Genomic DNA, 16,977 nt, shown 5'->3' with positions numbered 1-16,977 from the left:
TGGCAAATGCACGATCATCATACACTTCATCCACTCCTACCTTTGGTGAGAGGTATCATCTGTACCTTTCTCAGATATTTCACATGTGCTATCCTGTAATTAAAACTGAATGGGATCATATAGATGTACTAGCCAGAGAGGAAAATGTTGAGGAGTTAGAATGGCTTATTCGCCTATTGATCATGACTGTCCCCTACTCCGTAGAGGACATATCCCCGATAGCCCAATGCTTTCCTTTTCCACAAGATGACTATCCTCGCATGGTTACATTCTTGATGAGTTTATGTGGATGGGAAAATGAAAAGGAAATATCTGACAATGATGAATGGACGGATGAAACTCATGGCACTACTGAGGTTGACTTTATTTATTTGGATGATGCGGATAGAGGCTTAGCCTTAGGGCTAGAGCTAGGACTCTACAACATCCTCTTACCGTATCCTCAGTAGTAGTGTGGTGATTGGTAGGTAGGTTAGTGTTTTCAAGTTTTTTCTAGTTTGGATTCCTTAAACGAGTCTTTAATTTTTCACACTGATGTGCCTCTCGAGGTATAGTGCTTGTTAGTTGGTTGTATAGGTGGAAAAGTTTGAGGTGGGTTCGCTTTCAAGTCCTGAAATAGCCGCAACGCTCATACATAAATATCTCATCAAATTGCAGGCATTTTTCTCATCGAATCAAGGAGATCTCCAGAATATAGGTGTAATTCTTCCATACCCACTCTCTTTCGTTTTTACTGTTCAATTAATTGCATGAACTATAATGCATGACCACATGGAAATTGTCAATTTACTACTTAGTTTTTGAAGTTGCCTGACGTGCTAGTGTGAATCATTAATGAGTTTCACCTTATTGGATATATTCTTGAGAATGCATGCAGTCTTTAGTTAACCTTGGAATACGATTGTCTTAGGTCTAGGGTCAAACCATCTTAATGTTTGACACCTGGCCATGTGTGTGTTGACCTCTAGGACATAGCTTTTACCCCTTGTCGAAAGAATACAAGAACACATTACAGTTCAGGAGCGAAGATCAAAAGAAATAAATATATTTAAAAAAAAGCCTACAATAAATGGCAATACAAGTCTATTATGTGCTCTAATGTTGGCCTATCGCCTTATTGATACTTGGTAGGCGAGGAGTATTCTACTCCAACCGCCGATGCCTTGGTTGGTAGGGGGTAGCCTTGCCTAAGGTGACTAATAGATTCCTGGATAATGCCTTGTGTTAAACATGGTACCAGGATCGATGTTAGTTTTGCCTTAGGAAGGTCGCCATTGTGTTTAAGAATTGTCACGTGCATAAAGAAATAAAGGCAAAAGGCTCCTGTAACTCTGATGTTTCTTGTGTCCCTAGGCTCGTGGTATTAACTTGTTCTTAGAGTAGACACAGTGTGGTCATCTGTTTATTTATTAAGCTTGGTTATTTTCCTTGACTTAGGCCAGTTATAAACCTTGATTAACCCTTGGTTATTTTCCTTGACTTAGGCCAGTTACTATAAACCTTGATTAACCCTTGACACCTTGCTAACTCTTGAATTACTTTCAATAATTTTAAACTCCTGTTAATTTACTACACTAGCTCATTCATGTGACCCTTAAACTAAGTTCTCATAGCAACATCCATTGTGGTCTAACATGCTTGAATTTATACACTTTATATCTTTTGAATTCCAGCATACTTTCACTCTACTTCCCTATTTTGTAGACGGTCTACCACAACAACCCTATCGAGCTTACCATACCATAGCTTCCGAGGACGAAATCTACATCAGGAAGGGGGGCATGTTAACCTATGACGGACATTGAGACGTACTATGTTTTACGTCATGTAATTAGTTTAACTATTCTGAGTCATGGGCCGGGCTTGTCGGCACCATATGCAAAGGATAAAGGGATTGGGTGATCGTCGTCGATGAGAGGCGTACCTTGAATATCAATAGGATAAGGGTTAGGATCGACTGGCCATGTATGGGCGCCCATGTGTGAATGGCCAAGTCACCTATAAGAGTCAAATGTAACCCTGAAACCCTCATTCTCATGTGTTGAATACAAGAGTGCTCTTGCCTTATCTCCTTGGTTTCCTTCTCTTGCGTGTGTGTGTGTGAGAGAGAGAGAGAGTGAGAGAGCGATCGAGCATTGTGTAGCAGCACGACGGCGGCGAGGCGGTAGAGCGACGATGGCGGCTCCTCCTTCACTGCTGCGACGCGGGAATCCTTCACGGCGGCGGTTAGAGCGGTGAGTGACACACCCTTGCATTCTGTTTGAGCTTGCTTTCCTGGTTGTATGCTTGCAGCCATTCGTGGCTCGCATACGGTGCTCGGCAAGTCCCCAGCTACGACCTATGCGGCAAAAGCGCACAGTTGCATGTACGTGTAGTGGTATGCTCATGATCTATAATTTTATCTAGTTCAAATTGTCCCTTATCATCAACTAATTATGGAGGTTCTTCATAAATTAGATGTGTAGTAATTGGTCCTTTAACAAACTGATATGAAAAGAATTATGAATTCTCCAATGGGAAGGTAGTTCTAGTATGTAGGCCAAGTCATTGATATTATCTAACACTTGGGAAGGACCGTAAAATCTAGGTGCCAATTTGACAATAGGTATCTCTCTAGGATGATTTTTAAAAGTCAAAAGGTATCTAGTATATGTGTTGCCTGAACATGTAGTGGTATGTTCATGATCTACAATTTTATCGGGATCTAATTGTTCCTCAATCATCAACTAATTATGGAGGTTCTTCATAAAGTGTAAATAAGCACAACAAACTGATATGAAAAGAATTATGAATTCTCCAATGGAAAGTTATTTCTAGTCTATAAGCCAAGTCATTGATCTTGTCTTACACTCAAAATCTAGGTGCCTGCTTTTGAGCCTTCTTTTCTCTATTCTCATCTCCTTGTGCAAAGGTCATTGGTTTCCTCTTTTTGTGTGCTTGCTTAACATTTTTTTTGAGATTTTCTGATGGCTTCTTTTACTTATTCATGAAGTCTTAAAATATTTTGGGAATACATCAACAGCCTCCTCAATAGTATGGGAAAGATAGGTCATATGTGTAGGTAAAGTTTTACCATACACTATCTCAAATGGTGCCTTTTTAGTAGCTGAATGGGTAGTATTATTATAGAAAAATTAAAGGTTATGCCATTGCCTAGGCTATGAAGAAACATAAGCTCTAAGAAGATCCAAAATTGTGCTATTGGTCACTTCGGTTTGGCCATTTGATTAAGGGTGAAAAGCTATAGAGAAATCTAATTTTGTACCCAAATTATCAAACACAGTAGTCCAAAAGTTACCATAAAATTTCGAATCTCTATATGAAATAATAACTTTTCATAAACCATGATGAACAAATATGTGTTTCAAAAATAGATGTGTAGCTTAATTAGCAATGATGAGTGTCTTTTTACATGCAATGAAATGTGCATATTTACCAAATCTATCAACAATGGTCCATATCATGTCATTGTGATCAACTACTATAAGAGGAAACCAGTAATGAAATCTATAGAAATTTGCTCCCATGGCTCATTAGGAATGGGTAATGGCATAAGTAATCATTGAGTCTTTTCCTTATAGCTTTTAATTTTCTGTCAAACATTATACTCAACTAGAAATCTAGCTACATCTCTTTTCATCATTGGCCAATAAAAAATCTCGGACTATACTCTATAGAGTAGAGGTTGCTCCTCTATAACTAGCATAAGGAGGTTGGTGTAACTCTTCCATGATAGATTTTCTAAAAGTTCGTATTATGCATAATCTCTTTTAGAAAAAGAGATATCCATCACGAAAAGAATATTTCGAGTGTGGATTCCAACCGCTCTCTCTCCTTTTGTTCCGAATGTCTACAAAGTCTGGGTCTTGGTCATTAGAGTGTCCCATAGAATCAAAAGATGAGTTTTTTATTGTGATAATATTATGAATACTGGGCATATGACTAAGAAACCACATTCTCTTTACCAGGCTGGTAGAGAATAGTAGGCTAAAAACTTTGAATAAAAGCAGCCCATTTAATGTAGTGATCAGATATGAGAGGTTGAGAAAGCAATATTTAATACTCTATTGATCAATCTTAACAATAAATTTGAAAGCCATTAGATAAGATTATAAATCTTTAATGCACGTAACATAGCAGTCAATTCTTTATCATAATTACTATACTTAGCCTCTGGGTTCTAAGTTTTTTACTCTTATAATAAGAGGTATCACTATCATTTCTGTTTAGATAGATGTTAATGTAGTATCCCATGTGCAAAAGTTAAAAATCCCATGTTGAATATTCGATTGTGTGAATGTGGGAGTTCATGGTGAGATTGATGCCAATCTATTGCATGCTAATTGCAAATGATGTTGAAATATTTCATAGTGTGGAAATTGGAGTTGATGGTGAGACTGATGCTGATTTATTCCATGTAAGGTAGTCGATTCAATGAGTGGACAAACTCGACCAAGAGAGAGGCTGTGATCTTGAATCTTAAGCTAACCTTAGAGAAATTGTGTTGATGATTGAAGCTCATGGAGATAAATTTAGAAACATGGTAACCAATCATATTATATTCTACACATTGAAACCCAGGTGCAAGTAATTTGTGTAGCCAACATAGAAATGATAGCATAGTTCAAATCTCTTTCTCACGACCTTAAAAATATTGAACATATAGAAGATAGAAATAAGAGGCACATAATTCATAAAGCAAGGTCTTCTTTCATAGCATAGCATCTTCTTTAATAAAGTCCTTCCCCAAGAAGAACTCATGCACCTTTGTGTAAACCAAATTCTTCTTTATGGCTACAAAGTTCTTCCCCATCTTAACATTATCACCCTCACAACCTCACAACAACCATACATAGACAAATTCATGAAATGTGCTTCATATCCTCATTCTTTATGGTCTCCAAGTAGCGAACCAAAGTCAAATTTGCTCACAACTCCGAACAGTCCACCATTGTGCCCACCACTCCCTCTCCAGAATCCCATTAGCCATAATCTCTACTTTTTCTAAGAAAACCTCTTTTTGCAACCATCTACAAACAAGGAGAGAACCATATATTTTTTCCACTTAAGACGAACATTTTGATGAAAATAAGCAATAAAGAGCGTCATTTACCCCCCAGCATTCCACATCCCTAACTAGCATAGCATATACATCTCTTGCAATTTTTGGAGCCTCTAGCAACTTCAAAAATGTAATTCTTTTCTCGGTCCTAAGCTCTACATTAGCTAATATCCTTAACTTCTCCAAGGTTAGGTATGAGAACTTTCCCTCAAACTACAATTCAAACAACCTCTTCTTCCATACATCTCCAAGCTTTGGATTGAGGCGATTCAGAACCTGAAAACACATGATCAACAAATCAAGCAAACTAGGCTTTAACTATACATTAACTAGGTATTAACTAGACATTTAAGCAACACATTTTGCTTTCATTAACTAGACATAACTTTCCCATACAATCAAAGATCCTTTTTTGAATTTTGGCTCACTCTTTTCTCTCAACTTCTTCCATTTTGTCTAGTGGTAGACTTCTTTCAATGCTATCTACTATTGGTAGCTTTAGCTTGTTAAGAGTACTTAACCTATAGAATATAGTCAACAATCAAACACATATATTCTAACCTCTTCATATTAAGAGAAGCACATATCTTATAAAACGTACCTGGATTCACAAGACACAAAAGTGTTCTTAAAATTTGCAAAACAATCACACATACAAGGGACTTATGTCTTCATCCGCTATAGGCAAGCCAACAAAGAGATCTCAAGATCCCTTCTTGGAACAATCAAAGTAGACATCACTCTAACATGATTCTCTGTATCCTCAAAGTATAGCTCCTCCAAGATGACTTGCATCCATGCAATCGTACGGTGGTTGCCTTCCCAAACGAAGAACATCTTTTTACTCATGAATTTCCATTCCTTCTTGGCTAAAATTTCTTTTTCAAATTTCTTATCCACTTCCTTCCACAACTAAGACTAGGTGGATTTTATGTCATCTACGACCCTGACCTCCTCACCAGTACTCTTACAACTATATCTCATACTAAAAGGCAAGCTTTAAGGACCCCGCCTCCTTTCTTAAACCTCTCACATAAACATATGGAATTAACCTGCAAATTAGTATATCCTAGGAAACTGATTTGCACTAAATACATGACATTGTGCAATAACATCCCCTCCTCCTACCAATATTGGCCATTAGATTCAATAAGAAGATTGTCATCATCTTCATCATCACCAAGATCAACATGCTCGACGAGTGCTAGAGTGTCCCCAATGCTTTTCCTACACCCATATTCTCTTGTGTGAGAGCTTCCTCTTGCTTGTCCTATACTAAGTGCCATATCCTACTTTGTTGCTTGCTTTCTCTCCTTGTTGCTAGGCCTTTTTGATGAAGCTACATGAGGGCTCCTATCCAAAGTTACTTTATGTAGACCTATCCTTGCTGGGCCTTTTTGATGAAGCTGCATGAGAGCTCCTATCCAAAGTTACTTTAAATTTTATTGCTTTCTTCATCTTGTATAACAAATTAGAAAGCTACATCAATATAGGTGTTTTCTCATCTTGTGTCTACATATGTGTGTATGCATGCATGTTGTATGTATATATGTATGTATGTATGCAAATGCATTCCTTTACACAAAAAAATACTCATATAAGCTGATCATATGCGAGTCTAATGTGTCCAAGATAGCATGCCAATTAATACTTGTGTATTTTAGTACTTGTATATTTTCCTGAACCCACATGATGGTGAAGCAAAAAAGATAGTTCATAAATCATAGTTGTGACATCAATAGACTAAGATGGTTCCTTATCAAAGATTAGTGCATTTCGATGCCAAATATCCGGCCAAAAGCACCCAAAAATTTTATTCTTGAGACAAACTAGATGTGTATCTAAGAAAAAAATGAAATTACCAAATAGCATAAGCACAAACCCTTTTGATAGCATTCAATATTTTCCACTAAGAACCCAGAGTACGAAAGTCCATAACCATATATTTAATTGAGTCAATGGAAGTATGGCATCCAAGACAAGTGCTTGAAGTAAATACTCTATGAATTAAATCCTCTTTCCATAATCTTTTAGCCCACTCCCACTAGGAACTTCCACAAAAACAACTTAAAAGGGAGAGGAAAATGTGAAGTCCAAAGTAGCAAACAAAGATGCTTCCAAGTTTTCTAATGCCAAGATTTATTCCAAGTAGCATTTAGTTTGGAGAACCAATCAAATTTGTATGTCAACCATTTCTATATGAGGGTGTTTTAAGTGGAGTTCATACTGGCCATTCCCAATTAAAAAACATTTTCAGTATTAATAACATGAGAGACCTCAAGGAAGAACATTTGTCCAAGCACATATTGCAACAAAGTCAAAGATAAAGTTGTCAATGCAAACATAACCTATAGCTGATCTACATCCCTTTAACCCAATGGAGCATCATCCCATAGATAAACCAAGACTTTATCATTCAAGTATCTAGCTACCTTCACATCTGAAGGGCCAATAGTCACCAGACCCACTAAAGTTGGAGAAGAAGACACCTAGCAGTTAAAGAGGGGCAGTGCAAAGCACTTTTCTCGTCCAATCCTTACCTAACCAATTATGTCCCAACATAGCTTGTTTCTTCTCCCAAGAAATCCAATGAACAACCTTGCCATGCATGAGATTTTCTCCACAAAAAAGAAAACTTGTTTCTAATAAAGGTGCTAGTGTTGTTTTTTCGTATTCAAAAGGGGCATAAAGAATTGGAGATATGGATAAAAACAGCATTCACAAATTTAGTTTTTGTTGAAAAAGAAACATCCAACCATTTCCATCTCTTTAGTTTACACTTAGATCCAGAAGCTATGGCATAATCATGTACAACATTGAAAGCATGCCTCAATACCCCACAATTTGCATTTCCAATGCAAGAATAGACTAGGCTCTAGAATGTCTCATATGCACATTCCTATTAGGCTTATGGATACAATGTAACACGTAACCCTCGTGTTGAAACGGAGAAAATTAAACTATCAAAAGCTTATTAAGACTAGAGGGAGCCAGATGATGTTGAAAACTAGCGAAAAGGCACCATGAGCTGGGCTACATGTGGGTTGTGAAAATCAATCTCTCTCTCTCTCTCTCCCCCCTCCCCCCCCATAGTGTGTTTGTGTGTAATAAAAGAAAACCCTCGCACTACCTTTCTCCCACCTACAAGTGGGGAAGATTGGCTAGTGCGAGGACCCTTATAAAGGCCATGATCCACCCGAGGTCAAGTCCCACCGTTGGTTGTATACGCCCTCATGTTGCATTCTACTGACGTTAATACCTCTCTCTCCCATAGTGCGTGTGTGTGTAATAAAAGAGGACCCTCACACTTTTCTGCCACCCACAAGTGGGACGAATTGGCTAGTGTGAGGGCCCTTATAAAGGCCATGATCCAGGTCCCACCGTTGGTCGTATACGCCCTCCTGTTGCATTCTACCAACGTTAATTCCTCTCTCTCCCATAGTGTGTGTGTGTAATAAAAGAGGACCCTCGCACTACCTTTCTTCCACCCACAAGTGGGGCTGATTGGCTAGTGCAAGGGCCCTTATAAAGGCCATGATCCACCCAAGGTCAAGTCCCACCATTGGTCGTATACGCCCTCGTGTTGCATTCTACCAACGTTAATACCTCTCTCTCCCATAGTGTGTGTGTGTAATAAAAGAGGACCCTCGCACTACCTTTCTGCCAACGTGAATACCTCTCTCTCTCATAGTGTGTGTAATAAAAGAGGACCCTCGCACTACCTTTCTGCCACCCACAAGTGGGGCATATTGGCTAGTGCGAGGGCCCTTATAAAGGCCATGATCCACCCGAGGCCAAGTCCCACCATTGGTCGTATATGCCCTCATGTTGCATTCTACCGACGTTAATACCTCTCTCTCCCATAGTGCGTGTGTGTGTAATAAAAGAGGACCCTCGCACTACCTTTCTCCCACCCACAAGTGGGGCAGATTGGCTAGTGTGAGGGCCCTTATAAAGGCCATGATCCACCCGAGGTCAAGTCCCACCATTGGTCGTATATGCCCTCGTGTTGCATTCTACCGACGTTAATACCTCTCTCCCATAGTGTGTATGTGTAATAAAAGAGGATCCTTGCACTACCTTTTTGCCACCCACAAGTGGGGTAGATTGGCTAGTGTGAGGGCCCTTATAAAGGTCATGATCCAAAGTCCCACCGTTGGTCGTATATACCCTCGTGTTGCATTCTACCGACGTTAATACCTCTCTCTCCCATAGTGTGTGTGTGTAAAATAAAAGAGGATCCTTGCACTAGCTACCCACAAGTGGGGCAGATTGGCTAGTGCGAGGGCCCTTATAAGGCCATGATCCACCCGAGGTCAAGTCCCACCGTTGGTCGTAATGCCCTCATGTTGCATTCTACCGACGTTAATACCTCTCTCTCCCATACTCTCTCCCATAGTGTGTGTGCGTAATAAAACAGGACCCTCGACTACCTTTTTGCCATCCACAAGTGGGGTAGATTGGCTAGTGCGAGGGCCCTTATAAAGGCCATGATCCACCCGAGGTCAAGTCTCACCGTTGGTCGTGTATGCCCTCGTGTTGCATTCTACCGACGTTAATACCTCGCTCTCCCAGTGTGTGTGTGTGTAATAAAAGAGGACCCTCGCACTACCTTTCTGCCACTCACAAGTGGGGCAGATTGGCTAGTGCAAGGGCCCTTATAAAGGCCATGATCCACCAGAGGTCAAGTCCCACCGTTGGTCCTATATGCCCTCGTGTTACATTCTACTGACGTTAATACCTCTCTCTCCCATAGTGTGTGTGTGTAATAAAAGAGGACCCTCGCACTACCTTTTTGCTACCCACAAGTGGGGCAGATTGGCTAGTGCGAGGGCCCTAAGGCCATGATCCACTCGAGATCAAGTCCCACCGTTGGTCGTATATGCCCTCGTGTTGCATTCTACCGACGTTAATACCTCTCTCTCTCTCTCTCTCTCTCTCTCTCTCCACTTCTGCTAAATCCAAAGCACTCTCTCTCTCTCTCTCTCTCTCTCTCCACTTCTGCTAAATGCAAAGCACTCTCTCTCTCTCTCTCTCTCTCTCTCTATTTTCTATGCAAGACACTAAAGGCAAGCTCTTCAAATGCTTCTCACTGCTTTGCATAGCCTATTAGCAACTTTAATTTGTTAAGCTCTCTCTAATTTGTATTCACCAATTGATATAACATTTCAATGGCCCTCATCTCTCTGCTTCATCAAACCAATCATTAGTTGGTTATAGCATTGATTAGGATTCAAGTTAAACTTGCAACTCGCACTGCTCACTCCTATGCATCTACTTGAAACCACAGGTAAGAGCCACGGCCAACAAGCTCCAATTCCCTCTTTGTCAGCTCTGGGTCTACAGGTCAAGCAACCTTCCTTCTGCCTCCTAAAGGTCGCCCTTTGTCTACCATGGTGCCTAATGTTGAGGAAATGATGAGAGATGAGCATTCTATAACTAATGGAGAATCTACCTTAGCGGGCCAGCAAAGTGCAGAGGTAAGCTTCCACACCCACGTTCTTCTGTTGTACTTCTCCTCCCACCTTGCTTTTTGACCAGCACACCCACCCCATCGATACTCACGTTGCTTTTTGACAACCTCTTCTATGCCATCACCCATCATTCCCCTATGCACCCTAATCACTTGGCCGCCATACTCACGGCACACCTCTTCCTGTGCGCACCTGCTCCCACCTCCCTCACCCTTTGGTATCCACAAAACGGTGGCAAAATCAAAATGACAAGATCTTAATCTTAAGATTTTTGCAAAACTCCCATGGGTATTGCTATCATTCCATCTGTCATTTTTATAATCAAGTTTGTTTTGTGTGTAAGGCCGATTTAGCCCACTTTTCTTAGCATTGTTTGGTTAATGATATTTACTCATACTCCTCTCTCTATCTAGGATAGTTATAGCTTCATAACCCTTATGCAATAGTGGTAGTGTTGCATTCATGTTATCACTCTTGTAATAATGTCCATGATGGTACACTCTGCATGTTGTCATAGCATTCTGCTTCTCCAATCATATTCAAATCCTCCTCAATGGGTGTTGGTAGAATGTCATTAGACCTTGGTCTAGTTCGGAGTCTTGCTTCTACCCATTCTTTAAGATCCATGTTTTCCCTTTGCAATGGTGCTATTAGCGTCTTGATTTCAAAAGAAAGAAAGGTTGTAAGTCCTACTACATCTTGTTGTGAATGGTATGAGTAATTATCAAATTCCAAAAGTCCTCCTTCAAGAATGGTTGATTCCATGGGAGCAAAGTTCTCCCCTTTACAAAACATACAATTGAACCAATCCTCCTTCATCTCAAACTCAAGAGTCAATACACTTTTGTAATTTGTTCTAGCACCAAGGAACCATAAGTTCTTTTGGATTCCCTTGCCTAACGATATCTACGCTAGTCTAAGCACACATTGGACAAATGCCAACTCTTTTACTTGGCAAGATGACCCCTTGAGCACATCATTAAGTACACACACGAAAATAACAATGATTAAAAAGAATTACCAACACATTCTTGAGAGCGAACAAAGATCTTTCAAACAATGCCCAATGTGTGTGTACGTCCTTTAGTGACTCTCAAGTGTTTCTTCTTGTTCTTACCTCATTGTAGACAAGCCCATCTTCACTCCTTTGCCAATGCACAAGTCTATTGTGATGGTGTAGATCCATTATTGATGCATGTAAGTGGTCCTCCTTACCTCACATTATGATTTCCCCCTCCCAGTTCTAGGTCCATCCTTGGGCCTAGGCAACAGATTCTTGAAGGGCAAGTTTGAATTATTAGGATGGATTGGTGCTGGAGGTTGTAAATGACGCAAGTACAAAATATTTGTGCCAGTATGGGGAGGTGGTGGTATGTGGGAGGTAGTTGATGTTGAGGGTACATAGATGGCTAAATCTTCAATTCTATAAATTATGGGTAATAGACTCGTTATGTCAAATAGATGGTGTGACATTTGATTGTGTAATGGTGTATTGTTTGTCATAAATAATAATACATCAAAAGAAAGAAGCCAATTCTTTTTGGCCCCCACTCCTCTCTCCCTTCCTCCAAAGATATGGAAAGGCAACGCATGCACACACACACAGACTTTCTTTTACACATTTTGTAGAATGCACAAGAATAATAATATTTTGTCTTGAAACATTCTACAATACGAGTAAAAAATGTGCGCGCGTGCATGCACACATGTTCCCTTTTCATATATTTTGGAGGAAGGGGGTGGGGAGGGGTGGGGATAATTGACTTCTATTCTTTTGACGTGTTTACAGTACACTACACAATCAAACATTACACCATCTATTTGACATAACAAGTCTATTACCCATAGTTTATAGAATCGAAGATTTTGCCATCCTTTTAAAAATTTAAAAGACCACTACTATTCAATCACAATAGCAAATAGCTCACAAGAGACTACTATTCCCATTGTCCCATTAAGTTGGGCCCACTCACTCAACTTTCCATGTCCAATGGACTATAGATTGCAACTAGACCTCCAAGAGGTCAATAGGGGGGTAAGTAAATATGTGCCGCAGGTGAAACAGTCATCCTTCTACACGCATTGTCCCACGCAACAACAGCCATTTTCTCCTACACTCTCCTCTATCCACCAGCAAGAATCTATACGTCAACTCGTGGGAATGTGCCCTGAAAATTTTGGCATGAAGCTCACCCAACCACTATGGTTGTGAACTTTAATATACCCCTCCTAACAGCTCGGTAGTACAGACTCTGAACAAAATTTCAGATATCAAAATCAACAACTTAAACATTAAAAATAAAAATAATAATAATAATAAAGAGACGAAGAATATTTTCTTTCCAAATACCCAAACTAGGTTTTAAAAAAGTTGGTTGGACGTGCCTTGCAATTCTCATCTGTATTGTAATATGTTTTCGAGCATTTCATACAACTGTTCCACGACCTTCTGAATCAAGCTCCCATGCCATTTATGACTAATCTAAGACCTGCTTAAACAGCCTATCTTGACATTCAAGCACTTGAGCAAGTAAAAGCCCATAGCTCCTACATGTTGGTTACTAAGCATATATAAATGTGTCAATGTGAGCACGTACACACCCGTGTGCGCGTGCGCGTGCGCGCGCGTGTGTGCGCGCGCGTGTGTGTGAGAGAGAGAGAGGGAGAGAGAGAGACAGTGAGTGTGTATGAGAGAGATTATGCCATCTATTGATTTGGTGATGTTCAACAGAGTTCAAACCCAAGAACACAAGGCCAGAAAATGTATACCAAGCATGAGACAACAGCGGATTCATTTTATTATATGAATGAAATCCACTTGTTTAGATACAAACCCCATAGGTGACTTACCATGGCACGCAATGCCCAAACCAACACTATGGTTTCAATGCACAGGATTTTTTTTTAACCAAGTCATAATCCTTGTATGGCAGTCATGGCATAAGGTTGCCAAATTTTTGCAGCAGAAATATTCAGATTCAACGAGAAACAAAGACCCCGCAGCAGCAGATTAGTTCTGATAACCTGTAGTAGCATAATCTCTTATCAGTCCTCACAAAAATGATGCTCCAGTAAAAAGACTACAGCAATCTGTATTTGTTTTTAGAAAGGTACCGTTCAAGAGAAAATACGCAGGCAAGAGAAACAATGTGAAACCCCCAGAAACATTTCATGATACAAAAGCAACCAGGGCTTACCATCCACAATGCCTGATTAAGCTTTTTCAGAGGGATTTCTTTAAGGATGGAGTTTTGAGACATGGGAGAAACAGTAGCCTCCTCAACAAAGCACACATCGAACAGAATGCGGGCTGCAGTTGCCACTCTACTTAAAGACACATTTGCTACATCAGCAGGCTGGAAGACCACACCTATTTCCAACAATGCAAGGGCAATCGAGAGTTCATCTCCCTCACACAATGCTAGTATCATATGAGAGAGCTTCTGTCTCAGCGTTTTGTCAATCTCTTTGCTCTGTTTCAACATCATGGTGTGAGACGTAACATCAGTTGATGAATTTGATCCAAATCTCCATGTAGCCTCACTTTCAACAAACAGCCAATCTTCAAGTACTTTACAAGCATAATATATAACACAAATGACCCCACCTGTCCATAGTCAAGGAGCCCCAATCGTCCATCAGATAACAAGAAAAGATTGCCTGCATGTGGATCAGCATGGAACACTCCATCTACAAAAATCATCTGTACAAATAATACAAGCTATGAGCCAAAACCTTGCACACCTTCATCTCCCTCTTAGACTGGGTGTGAATAGAAACAATGCAGATCAGAATGGCAATAAGAACTAGCATGAAAAGTGCTTCAGATATTGAAATTGCAAAGCAACAAATTAAATATCATATACAACAAACCAGCAAGCAAGCTGGAGCTCCTCCCCTGCGCACCCGTCCACTACGAACTCTTGCCATCTCCCCTGCCTGTGCACCTTCCTCCTCCTGTGCGATGCCCCTTCCCCCATCTCCATCTTTCTATGTGCCCCCGCCGCCTCCTTCCAGTGCGCCCCCGCCTCCACCTGCACACTGCCAGCCCACCCCCTCCTCCACTCTGCCCCCTCCATTTACCTACATCCCCCTTCGTGCCCTGCCCTCCTCGCCACCTCCCTCTTCACACCCCACCTCCCTTCTCCTTTGAGCCTTCACCCGCCCCAGCTTCTCCAGCGCCCTTCTGGCGCCTCCTCTCCTGCCCACCATCCCCCCTTAGTCCTTTGCCACCCTCTATTCCACCTCCTCTCTGTCCCTGGCGGTCTCTCGTAAGACGCTCCCCTGGGGACTGACCCCTACTGTTTTCGGAGTCTCTGCTAGTTAAAGCCCTGCATCCCGTAAACTTTCCATTTCTCTTCTCTTCTTCGTTGGCTACCAGACCAGGATACTCTTCCCTGGGTCCTCTGACTTGGAATGGATAGCGGAGTATCTCCTACCGCTCCATTCTTGCCTTTTCCCCCCCTTTTTCCATGCCCTTCCTCTCCCTCCCCCTCCAACCAGGTTTCAGCGTTCCCATTGCAGCTATCCCGGCGAGTGTCGGCTCCCTTCGGTCCTTCACCCCTTCAGGAGGACTCCACGGCAGGCGCTACGTCCAACACCACTTGCTTATTCTCTGAAGCGGACCTCCAGCTCTTGGCATCGACAAATCTCCTCCCTCATGGCCTCTTCATTGGTTTACAAGCTCGTGAGGAGCGACCGGAATTTTCTCTAGATTGGCAAGCTCAGCCAAATCACCAATATTCATTTTCTTGAGCACGACTACACCTAGGTGGAGTTCGACCCCCTTGCAAGATTGTTTGCCTTCCCCATCATAGTTTGCTTCCCATGTAAGCCCAACAGGGCATGCCATGTTAGATTCAACCATGTATCCAAGAGATTGAAATATAGATAGATAACATAGAGACAGGCAGAGAGAGAGAGAGAGAAGGGTTTAGGAAACTTTGCATAGTACACACACACACTGAGTAGGGAACAGGCCCCACCCTTTCAAGAATTTATTCTGGAACAATCCATGGGCTCGCAAGCCATGATCCATGCAACCAATGAATACAAAATCAAGCAAATATGTCGATGTAGAAACCCGAGTCGAAGTCAATGTCGAGGCACGAGATCTCTGATACCAAGCACACCATGGGGATGACCTTCAAGAATCTCTTACCGGGCTAGTACTAGATCCAATATCCAAATCTGAGTCCAAATGAATCCCCGAGCTTGAAAACAAGATATTCCAGAGATAAGTGAGGACAATGAAGCTTGTGGGGATAAGCTGAGATTTTGTTGCCCTCAAAGCTTGTATAGGTGTGAAAGAACCAGGATATGCCCACAATTAGCACAGCGACAGTAGTTTAGATCAACAAGCGGTGCACGGCAGCGTCCAAGCAGGTGACGACGTGCAATAACTGTAAGGTGGTGCTAAGGTAGCAATAGCTAGGCGCAGCAGTTCCATCGGCGGTGCTGAGATTAGCAGCAGCAACAATTGATGACGGTGGTGCTGAGATTAGCAGCATGTAGTCCAGTTTGGCAAGGGCAGCACTGGCAGAAGACAGAGGCGGCCCAGGTAGATGCAGGCAGCACACGGATGGCTACGCTAGTTCAGATAGCGGCGGCTGCTCCAAATACAGGTGGCGCTGATAGGCGGCCAAGTGGTGGAACAACCAAGAGTAGCAGGTGGTGGCAGCAGCATAGGTGCTAGCAGCCGGTTGGCGCTGGCGACCAGAAGATTAGGCTGTAGGCAACGCACAGCAACAAGGTGCAGATGGTGGCGCACATAGTTACCAAGAGTTTCAGAAACGCCTGATTTGAAACGGGTTTCCAAAAGGTTTCAGAAGTTTCATATTTTTTTGAAACGTCCAAAAAAGGTTTCATACAAAAAATGCAAAAATAAATTTTTCAATATAGAATATACATGAAAATATGTATTTAGGCCATGACCAAGGCTCAAGCGTCCTTGTTGAGATGATCAACTAGTCACTACCAAGCAAAAAAGGAATGTCAAAAAAAAGTTTCATACAAAAAAATGCAAAAAAATATAAGTTTATATATACCTATACTAGATGAATCCAAGAACATGCCCAAATTCACCTTTTACGAACATGCATGTTATATACTCATGGTAGTCAACCCACAAGACTATATAACTATCAACTCCATCATGCATAGTTTGGACTAGATACTACGACATCCCCACTAATGTCATCAGTGCCCAATACATAGTTGTTACGAGGCGTGCCTCTAACAGTTCGAGGCGTACGACTGCCTGATCGAGGCGTCCAAAAAAATTATTATTATTATTATTATTGTTATTTTGCTGGTTTGAGTCTTTAGACGGGGGCTCTAAGGGCCCAAGGCAGCCCCTCTCACACACACTCTCTCTCCCTCATTCTCTCCCTCCCTCCCTTAAGCCTTTCTCAAGACCCAAAGTTCAAAGTTCTTCATACC

The 16,977-nt window shown here is 41.4% G+C and overlaps 1 protein-coding gene across 2 annotated transcripts in view; it reads right to left on the bottom strand.

Moving 5' to 3' along the window:
* Positions 1-13,311: 13,311 nt before the first annotated feature.
* The window catches only part of LOC147624871 (uncharacterized), a 38,466-nt gene continuing 34,800 nt past the window's right edge, over positions 13,312-16,977 (bottom strand). For both annotated transcript variants that reach the window (XM_086818110.1, XM_086818109.1), the window contains 3 exons: positions 14,144-14,239; positions 13,734-14,009; positions 13,312-13,560 (listed from right to left, as the gene is read on the bottom strand). In XM_086818110.1, the coding sequence (XP_086674236.1) occupies positions 13,450-13,560; positions 13,734-14,009; positions 14,144-14,239 (483 nt within the window). In that variant the 3' untranslated portion in view covers positions 13,312-13,449. The remainder of the gene's footprint in view (positions 13,561-13,733; positions 14,010-14,143; positions 14,240-16,977) is intronic.

The sequence above is a fragment of the Cibotium barometz genome, chromosome 24, assembly GCF_041138505.1.
Source record: "Cibotium barometz isolate CiBa-2024 chromosome 24, ASM4113850v1, whole genome shotgun sequence".
In the NCBI taxonomy this organism is placed as follows: Eukaryota; Viridiplantae; Streptophyta; class Polypodiopsida; order Cyatheales; family Cibotiaceae; genus Cibotium; species Cibotium barometz.
The sequence above is the reverse complement of the archived record's forward strand: the minus strand, read 5'-3'. Positions and strand labels throughout refer to the sequence as shown.